The following is a 10668-nucleotide window of genomic DNA, read 5'->3' as shown; positions in this document are numbered from 1 at the left end:
ATACTAGCACCGTGCTTTGAATGAAGGACTATGTTTGCTAAATTCATTTGGTAATTAATTTTTGAGTCTCTCCTATGTACAAGGAAGACACTGTACTGGGTACTGTGATGAATTTTGCAGGTTCTCTTTCCTCTCTGAAAGGCAATTTCTCAGTCTCCTTCATAGATTCTGTATCCTGTCTGTCCCCTAATGTCTGACCTCAGTCTCCTTTCCCTCTACATATATACCCTGAGTCATCCCATCCATTTCCTTAGCTTTAACTGCCAAGGACTCTCAAATCTCTTTTCCCAGGGAAGAACTCTTTCCTAAACTTCACACACTCCCAGGCATCTCAAACTCAGCACATACAAAACTGAACTATTTTTCTTTTCCTTTGTTCCATGTGGGATAAAAGGAAAGGTTAATTGTATGAAACCTTCTGAGACCAGTTTAAGAAAAAGCAGTTAGAAATTAAGTCAGGACAATGGGATTGAGTTTTCAGTTACATCTTTAGGTACAGCTTTCGTATTTTCATCTTCTTGAAGTGAAAAGCAGTAAAACTTTAATGCTTTGGCTTTTCATGCTGGGCCACACAGTGGTGTGCCAAACTATACGTGAAGCCACAGTGTAAACAAAGTTCATCTCCCTACAGCATCAATTTTGATAGAATATACGTGTGTGTGCAATGTATAATACTTAACATGTAAGAACTAAAACCATTGTTTTTATATTAAACATATGTATTATGGAACAGAATGCAAAATGTCACAAAAGTTGAAACTCCTTTCCTCAAAATAAAAACACAGACCATTTAGGAATCAAACTTAGATCTCCCACATTGCAGGCAGATTCTTTACCATCTGAGCCACCAGGGAAACCCTTTTTATCAGGACAGCTCAAATTTAACTACCGAATTCATGTTCCTGAGTCAGAGCTACAATATGCCCCCACATTTAAGGGCCCAGAGGAAAACATCATGGGTACGGACATGATCCAGTAGTGAACAATGGGGAATCAGCATTGCAGGAAGTTCATTTTCAGATGAAGTAAGAGGAAACTGGGGAAGGGAGGAGTTAGGAAACTTAAAATGCAGAACTTGGCTGAAGAACTTAGTACAATATGTTGATTCAGTTGAGACATTCATAGATGCCTATTTTGTCCCATGTTTTCTACTGGGTGGCCCAAGAGTTGATTAGGCACATCCCCTACCCTCTAGGAATTCATCAGCTAGTGATGGGTGTGGAACGATGTAACTGTGCCGCTGCTACAACGAACGGTGTACCGTGAGAAACTGGACCTTTGGAACAGTCCCTAACTGAGCTTGCAGAATTCAGGGAACACTTCTCAGAGGAGGCAACAGATCAGCTTCTGGCTACATCTTGGAATATGTATAGGTATTTTCTGTCTGTAGGTAGGTTAGAAATATTTCAGGAAATTGAAATATGAAATGTGTGGGAAATCAGAGTTAGACCCAAGTTTACATTCTTGATTCTCATTATGAACACCTAAGTCCCTGGAGAGGAAGGAGCCCGTTTCTTCAGCTTTGGTATCTTCAGCAGTGTAGCTCAGCACTGTCCCTGCATACAGTACCACATTTATGGTTTTGTAAAGCTGAGCCAGAGAGCTGATTATGACAAAGACAACATGTAGCTGATGCCTCCTCATTTAAAAAACATATATTGAATTCAGGTTTAATTGTAGGAACAGTTATCCAGAAGGGTGAATCCCAGTTCCTGGCTTTGGGCGCTCAGTTGAGTGAAGGAGTCAGTCAAGCAGACAGGCAACTATAGTACAGTGTGAGAATGCTTTGACAGCCATACCTCAGGGCTCTTACTGCACCCAAAAATGGACCTATTCCCATATGGAAGGTGATGTGAAGTTGGCCTCAAAAAACTGACTTTGAGTAGAGATTTGAATGATATGTAGGAGGTAAATTGAAAGAGGGCAAACACTACACTAAAGGCACCATCATGCAGAAAGGTATGATACATTTGGAGAATAACAAGTTAGCCATAGGATTAAGGTAGGAGACAAGTCTGAGAGGTGACTGATGCCAGGTCATAGAAGCCCTTTGTGCCAGGATACAAGCTTGGATTTTATCCAGCAAAGCTAAAGCTGAATCACTGTAATGCTGGCTTAAATCAGGTTTTTCTAGAGCTAGATTGTAAAACACTACTGAGTTGTAAAATCAACTTGGTGAGTTGGGACCCTCGTTTTAAAAAAGTAAACTAGAAGAGAGTAGGCAGTATCAGTGCACATGATATTTATAACTAATGTTTTGTGATGCTTTTGTTTCAACTATATATATATATATATATATACACACATCAATACTGTATTCTGATGTAAATGTATTTTGTTCTGTGGGTCATAGTAAAAAAAAATTTGGAGAAACACTAAAGATTCAACACTACAAAACAATGTATCAGATTACTTTTGGTAGCAATTCATAGAAAAAACACAGGCACAAATGAGAATAATCACTAAAGATTCTTATTGTATAGTATCTTTTAGTTTTTCTGACCTACCATTCTCAGTATCATCTTTAGCCTTGAGCCAGTTCCCTGTTTATCAGAATAATATGTGATCTTACTCTTACATTTTGAATCATTTTCACCACCAAAATTCGAAATTCTATAGGTAGATTCCCTATATCTTCCTCTTTTGTGTTGGTGGGCATTTATCTTGTTCCTTTACTTGCTGGGTATTTCTCTGCCTCTTCATCTTGCTTATATTGCTTTGCTTGGGGTGGCCTTTCCCTCTTCTGGCAGTTTGTTTTATTATGTAGTTTCCTCGCTGTGTGTGGGGTTGGATGGGTGACTTGTTAAGGTTCCCTGGTTAGGGAAACTTGTGTCGGTGTTCTGGTGGGTGCAGCTGGATTTCTTCTCTCTGGAGTGCAATGAAGTGTCCAGTAATGAGTTATGAGATGTCAGTGGGTTTGAAGTGACTTTGGGCAGCCTGTATATTGAAGCTCAGGGCTATTTTCCTGTGTTGCTGGAGAATTTGCGTGGTATGTCTTGCTCTGGAACTTGTTAACCCTTGGGTGGTGCTTGGTTTTAGTGTAGGTATGGAGGCGTTTGATGAACTTCTATCGATTAATGTTCCCTGGAGTCAGGAGTTCTCTGGTGTTCTCAGGATTCGGGCTTAAGCCTCTTGCCTCTGGTTTTTGGTCTTATTCTTGGAGTAGTCTCTAGACTTCTCTACCTGTCATTTCCAAGGTGGTTCCCTCTGTTTTAGCTTCTGTTTGCTGGTCTCTTCAGTGTCTAATTTCTGCCCTGACACTAGGGTGCGGGTGGACACTTTTTAAGGCTCAGTTGTTCAGTCCTGTTCTGGGAAGGGAGGAACGCTGCAGACAAATATCTCTGGCGTCTGTGGAGTCGGCCACACTGGGTTTGCCCCCCCACCCCCACCCCCGCTCACAGCGCATGTGCTGTCCCAGTCTACACTGCACAGGCTCTAGGCTGCTCTGCTGGGAACTGTCCGAGGCCGGCGCTGGGTTGTATGCACTTCCCCGGTCTGAGTGGCTCAAGTTCAGGTTCTCGGGTACTCCACAAAGGCGCAGACTTGGTTGGGCCTGCGTTTTGTGCCTTCCCCGGTCCGAGCAGCTCAGCTGACCAGGTGTTTGGCGAGCGTGGTCGCTGTGACTTACCGCCTCCCCAGTCCCTGCCACTCAGTTTTCTGGGTGTACAACTGGCGCACCTTCTCAGGGGGATATCGACCGGCCCGTGCCCAAGAAGTCTTGATTAGCAACAAGCCTGCCTGCAGTTTGTATCGGATGCCTTTCTGGGGCCACAGTTGCCCCCTCTGGCTCTGGCTGAGCGCCCTGCCTGTCTCAGCGGGGTGATAGGGGACGGGCCGACCGCTGCCGGCTTGCTCTGCTCAGCCCTTTGTTCTGTGAGCGGGGCTGGCGGAGTCTTAGGTTAGAGCTTTCCGCCTTTTCGTGGGGAAGCTATCCCAGTCTGCTTTGCTCTCCCCAGTTCTCTCAGATTGTTCTCGCGGCATTCAAGCCCAGTCCTCTCTCTAAGCAGTTCAGCCGGCTCCTCCCTGCCCAGTCCCCGCTTGCTAATGGCGTATGCAGGCGATTGTGCTGCTTCTCCGCTGGGAGTTACCGTTTGGCGGGTAATCTGTGGGTTTTAATTGTTTCTTTTTCCTCCCGGTTATGTGGCCCTCTGAGACTCCAAGGCTCGCCACAGATTTGCCAGTGAGAGTGTTTCCTCGTGTTTGGAAACTTCTCTCTTTTTAAAGCCTCCCTTCCCGGGACGGAGCTCCGTCCTTGTCTCTCTTTTTATTCTTTTATGTTTTTTCCTACCTCCTTTCGAAGACAATGGGCTGCTTTTCTGGGTGCCTGATGTCCTATGCCAGCTTTCAGAAGTTGTTTTGTGGACTTTACTCCACATTCAAATGTTCTTTTGATGAATTTGTGGGGGAGAGAGTGGTCTCGCTGTCCTGTTCCTCCGCCATCTTGTTCCTTCTTCGATCTTACTCTTACAGAGCCTGGATTCTCACTGCCTCAAATTATTTAAGACCTGTCTATCTCATCAATAGCCAAGGGGTGGAAGTACCATGACTGCCTTTAGACTAATCTGGGGCGTTTGTTTGGGAATCAACCCACTGCAAGGAGCTGTAATGCAATGTGGTAAATTCAGTTATGGTATTATGGAAATACCGTAGTGGCACCTAGGGTCACTAAGTAATAAACTTAAGTTTGGAGATGGTCAGAGCAGTCACCCAAGAGATGCCAAAAGTGTGTGCACGAGTCAGGTAGGTAAAAGGCAGAGAGTTCTCTGGGTGGTAGATGAACCAAATGTATTAAGGAAAGCCATGCACAGGGAAGTGCTAAGTGTGTCCGACTTTTTGTGATCCTATGGATAGTAGCCTGCCAGACTCCTCTGTCCACGGAGATTCTCCAGGCAAGAATACTGGAGTGGGTTGCCATGCCCTCCTCCAGGGAATCTTTCCAACCCAGGGATCCAACCTGTGTCTCTTACGTCTCATTGGCAGGCAGGCTCTTTATTTACCACTAGCGCCACCTGGGAAGCCCATGTATAGGGAAATGGTCAAAATAAGGCCTTCCACGATTCTGGAACATAAAATTAAAGAAAAGAGAAGTTGGAGCAATAAGCAGATGGCTACTCACTGAGGAGAGTCACAGTAAGGAAGCTGGACTCCTTCCCTATTGGAAAAGAAGAGCAGAGAATTTAGACAGTGGATTCCTATCACTATGGCTGCAGTGTGCAGGGAAGTACATTAGGGGACTATTGGAGTAATCCAGGATAGAGAGGTCTTGGATTTCAGACTAGGGAGGTATGTTTACAGATTTGAGAAACATTATGGAAATAAATTTCATGTGACATGCTAATTTTACTGCAGAAAATGACTGTAACATAACAGTCTCTGACTTTTGTAGTAGTTTCCTTCGGATACTGGGCTTACACTGCCATTGATCTATTGAGACTAAATTTGTTACATTTTGAGGAGAATGGGCATAACGTGTGAAGCTGGAGCCTGAACAGAGAAATTCTGCAAGTAGAAGGGAATTTTTAGTAAATATGGGCCTCTCTTGGGAGTTTAGAATTTATTAAATAGGTGCCAGCATGGATTTGGGGGCATATTCCACCTATTTAGGTGAAGACTTGCCATTTATAGACCTGATTAGTGAAACTGATACATTGTTATTTCCCTGGTGTTATCCCAGTGTTAATGTTCAGTCCAGTCCAACTCTGCGACCCCATGGATTGCAGCCCATGAGACTCTCTGTCCATGGAATTTTCCAGGCAAGAATACTGGAGAAGGTTGCCATTTCCTACTCCAGAGGATTTTCTCAACCCAGGGATTGAACTCATCTCTTCCATTGGCAGGGGAGTTCTTTATCACTGCATCAATCCCTGAGCCTTTAGTAAATGCTTTAGGGTTCATACACTCTTATCTACTATACAGGCTAAAACGTTAAAGGGGATGCACTATCTCTTGGGACCACTGTGGCACTGGACATGGCCTATCAGGCTGTGAGCTCCTTGATGGCAAAGGTTGTTTCCTCTCAATTCTATATCCTAATATGTAGCCCAGGGTCCAACATATGGCCAACACTTATTAACTAGTATATCTCTAGTGCCTAAAATGATGCTGGGTACTAGCAGATGCTGAATAAAACACTTGGGGAACTACTGAAAGCCCTAAAGGAAGGTATATTTCTGGGGCCTAGGAGGAAAAGATATGAGAGTCCAGCCATAATCCACCTGTTACCAATACTTAAAGATGTGGTTTTAATTTTAAGGAAAGTGCTTTCTCTAGGAGTCAAGGCTGACTCTAAGATATCTGGCTGAGGGGAATGAGCTAGTGCCAAAAAGACAGAAAGGAGGTAAATTTTTTTGGAGGAGCATTCAGAGTTAAATGTTAGTCAATAAATGTTCTAAGTGTCTATTACATGTCACTTAAAATATGTCAGAAAGAGCTTTTTTGTAATAGTGTAGAAGACCAACTGGAATAGAGTAAAAGAGATGAGACCTCTGTTAGGGGCAGATCAGTTTCTCAGACTTAGGCAGCTGTCCTGAAATGGGACCAGAGTAGCTGGCACTGAGGCTAGTTTCTGTCAACTGGGGAGCCCTCCACCCGCACCCTTATTATCTCAAACAGTGTATGAGTTTGGTGGGCCAAATACCCTCTGAAGGTCTACCCTAAGATAAAAATCTCTTTTTTCCACTATACTAGAAATCTGGGATCTGCTATGCCCTGCTATCCCATGTTCGTGCAGGGGTGATAGCTCCAAGACTTCCCATGACTATCTCCCAAGTGAAGCCTCTGAGTGTGAGAGATGGGCAGCCTGGCTGGGCCCAGTCTGGCTTCACAGTTCCTAGTGCACATAAAGGAACTTCCTATTTCTCATATCCCCTGACCATTCTGAAGCCGGATTTCCTTCTTCCGAGTTCCCATAGAGGCCCAGACTTGACAACAATGAAAACTTCCAGGAAATTCCCACGGATTTAACTTCCTAATCTTCCTTCCACTTCTACCCTCTCCTTCACCCCTCCATTTCCACTCCAAAAGAAAGGAGCTTATCCTGCAGTCAACATCCTCTGCTAAATGCGTCCACTCTCCTGGCCAGGTTGATGGTCCTCTCCTCTGAAGTCCATTCAGAGTTTGAGGGGAGCACTTGAGGGTAACATGTGATCCTGTCCAGAAACAGAGGAATGAAACTTTGAAGGTTGCTAGGCTACCAGATTATTACAGAAAGTTCACTTCTAGATGTTCACCCTCCCACCCTTGTCAGGAATTAATCTTTAAGAAATCCCAGGGGTTCAGTCTCTATGCTAGATAACAAAACTCAATCACCTATGGGGGCCAGTTTGGAATTACAGAATACATGCCCAATAGAATCAGGCATTAAGAAATACAAAACTGTGTTAATTCTACACAACCCAGATTAAGAGTCAGAAACACGCCACGAATTTACTATCTAATACAGACCGATGTGGGCAGTTCTCATTCTCCAGAAATCCAAAGTGGGGAAAACAATCAGTTTACATACAATGAATTTTTACCTATTGTGCAAAGAAAAGTGTATCTGGCTCTCAGAAAGTTCTGAGCTCCAGACTCCAATCAGACAGTCCATTTTACAACTCAAGCTCCAGTTCTTAGAGCTTAATAGAGCTCCCAAGGCCTGTGATCATGGGCACTGATGAGGGTCACATGCCCTTTGGCTTCAGTTAAACCTCTGGTGTTTGAGCTGGGCAGGAGCTTGCTTCCTGGTCCTGCCGCAGCCCCTGAAGTAGCTGGTTTAGGAGTGTAAGGTTGCTGTCTCTGCGTGGCAGGGGCAGGGGTGGGAGACAGTTCCCTTTGTACTCAATCACTGCCATTTTGGCCCGATCCTGCTGATTCCGATTTGGGATCTGCAGCATTCTCGTGTAGCCCCCATTCTGACCTTGGTACCGAGGGGCCAGTACTTGAAACAGCTTTGGGATCAAGTCTTTCTCCTAAAGGGGGAGAGTTTTCCAGGAGAGAGCAGAGTCAGGCACCACGACCGAGACATTAACTTTCAGCATCCCCAAAGGTAGGGTCCAAACACACACACACCCACATCCCTTCCCTCACCCTCTGACGTGGTATTATAAAGTGATCAATTACAGGCAGTTGTGTAGAATGAGATTCACGTTGAACTCAACGTAGGACATACATCTTTAACTTAGTTCACATTTGTCCGTAAATGCGTGTCTTAATTCCGCCCAGTTCCTTTTCCTCTAACAATTCCCTTCCACTTAGGAACCAAAGGATAAGGTCTGGGAAGTGGACAGGAGGCACTCACCGTGAGCCAGAAGTCAGCCATGCGCATGGCTCGTTCGTTGGTGTCTCCCAGCTTCCCGTAGTCGATGAGCTGTGAGGACACAACATCACTGACCAAAATCCGAGCAAGAAAGGAGGTGTCAATCTTAATCCTCTAATGCCAAGCTGCAACCTATTCATTCCATACGCTAGCAAAGCATGTCGCTAATTCAGGCTACCTCTAACCACGCAGTCCTAATCAGTTCTCCATTTGAGAGGCCACAGGAGTAGGTTCAGCTCACGGTAATGAGGAAAGAGACTTCCGGCACTGTTAGTTAGGGCGGTCCCAATTCTCCCCCAACTCCAGCCGGATCCCGCCCCGTCAGGCCAGATCTACCAGAGGAACAAGAGGGTCACACCCCTTACCTTCTCGGCGTAGCCCCTCAGTTCGTCCACGCGTGCCCATGACGCCTCGATGCGTTCGTGTCGCACCAGTCCCGTAAGCAAGTTCTGCAACAGGTGAATGCGGGACTCGGGACCAAGGCCTAGGCGGCGGTATACGCGGCCGTGGGAGACCGCGGCAGCGAACGACAGCCGCATGTTCCCAGCTTCTCCCCGCCCCTGTGACGCCGGAACTGGAAACTCAGAGACGCGGCCGAGAGGCGGAGCTTAGAGGACTCACGCGCCTTACGCAGCTGCGTGGTGGACGTGTTTGCGCATGTGTATCAGAGCCTGCCTCGTTGGCAGCCTTGGGGAGGGCGGGGACGGGGCGTTGACCTCGTCCGGAGGAGGAGAGACGGGCGGAGTTTGGTCTTGCGAGCGCTGCTGTTTTGTCTGGGAACCAGGCGCCCCCTAGTGTGGAGTGAGCAGGCCGACGGTTTCTCTGGTGCTGCGACAGTCGTCATGTGACCCCGCGCTAGGAAGCTCCTCCCGGAGCTGGCTGGGAGAGGGAGTACCTGAGGAGAAAGTGCCTGGCGGTGTTCCAGTCCTTCAGGCCGGCGGACCTAATCATTCTGAAGCGCGTGTCATTTGGAAAAGAAAATTGTTTTCAGTAGTAATGGCGAAATGAATGAATAACAATGATAGGAAAGAAGCGGAGATGGTGAAAATTTTCTTTCTTTGAAGTTGTTGACGTAAAAAAAAAAGCACAACGTGAAAGTTGAGAGTTGCTTTATCTAGCAGACAAAACTGAGGACTTGCTCCCAGGACACAGTAGCTGAGGTAACTCCGAGAGGCTGTGGTGGCAGAGGGGGTTGTAGAAGGGGTTGGGAGTGGGTCGGGGGCAGAACATATAAGAGATTTTGCAGGGAGGACAGGGTAGTTGGAGCATCAAAAGATTACTCTTAAAGAACGCCAGATATCTCAAGGAATTTAGTGCTTTTTTATGTATGAGAAGATGCAAGAGTTTAGGCTCACTGAGATCATTGTTTTGATATGCACCCCAGCTATTTGGGGCTAGTGTGCTGGGTCGCGAAGAGTTGGACACGACTGAGCTGACTGAACTGAACTGAATCCTGTTTTCTCCTCTGCCTTTTCTAAAACCAGCTTGAATGTCTGGAAGTTCACGGTTCACGTACTGCTGAAGCCTGGCTTGGAGAATTTTGAGCATTCCTTTACTAGCGTGTGAGATGAGATTGACGGGAGAAATATAAATAACCTCAGATATGCAGATGACACCACCCTTATGGCAGAAAGTGAAGAGGAACTAGAAAGACTCTTGATGAAAGTGAAAGAGGAGAGTGAAAAAGTTGGCTTTAAGCTCAACATTCAGAAAACTAAGATCATGGCATCTGGTCCCATCACTTTATGGGAAATAGATGTGGAAACAGTGTCAGACTTTATTTTTTTGGGCTCCCAAATCACTGCAGATGGTGATTGCAGCCATGAAATTAAAAGATGCTTACTCCTTGTGAAGAAGGAATTCACAGGGCCTGGACTCCATCTTAGGCCTGTTCATGCTGATCATGCTCGGTCACTTTTTCAATGGATTGTAAACTCTGTGCTTAGTGCCTATGCAAATAACAACAGAAGGATAAGACCCCCTCCAGACAGGGGAACCTTGAAGAGTGTATCTAGGTTACTCGTCGCCTAAGAGAAAACATACACTAATCACCCCTTCCTCCAGACAGGCCATAAATTTTTCTGTATCTATCGGAGTGTAAGCTCGGGTTTATTGATTATTGGCTAATTGTTTGACTGTTTGAGCATGTGGATGATGGGATTATTGGGGTTGTATTTTCCTTTGTTTATATAAGTCTCAAGGAATTTGGAGTGGTGGGTTCAGACATGTACACATAGGGTATAAAAGATTTTCACAAATGCTGGTCGGGGTCTTTGACTAAGAGGAGACTCTGCCTTGGGCCCGCCGGTGTAATAAACTGCACTCCACTATCTGCATTGTCCTTCTGAGTGAGTTTGTTTCCCGGAACGCGC

General features: G+C 45.7%; 1 protein-coding gene across 1 annotated transcript; it reads right to left on the bottom strand.

Moving 5' to 3' along the window:
* Positions 1-7420: 7420 nt before the first annotated feature.
* Positions 7421-8880, bottom strand: MRPL17 (mitochondrial ribosomal protein L17). The gene is made up of 3 exons (XM_055423478.2): positions 8662-8880; positions 8279-8347; positions 7421-7949 (listed from the first exon to the last, which is right to left on the bottom strand). The coding sequence occupies exons 1-3, from the start codon at positions 8833-8835 to the stop codon at positions 7683-7685; spliced, it is 510 nt and encodes a 169-aa protein (XP_055279453.2). The 5' UTR covers positions 8836-8880; the 3' UTR covers positions 7421-7682.
* Between the last annotated feature and the right edge of the window lie 1788 nt (positions 8881-10668).

Source organism: Moschus berezovskii, chromosome 14, assembly GCF_049115385.1.
Source record: "Moschus berezovskii isolate FMDL1 chromosome 14, NW_MosBer_1.0, whole genome shotgun sequence".
Taxonomy (NCBI): Eukaryota; Metazoa; Chordata; class Mammalia; order Artiodactyla; family Moschidae; genus Moschus; species Moschus berezovskii.
Note: the sequence above shows the minus strand (reverse complement) of the source record. Positions and strands in the feature narration are given on the sequence as shown.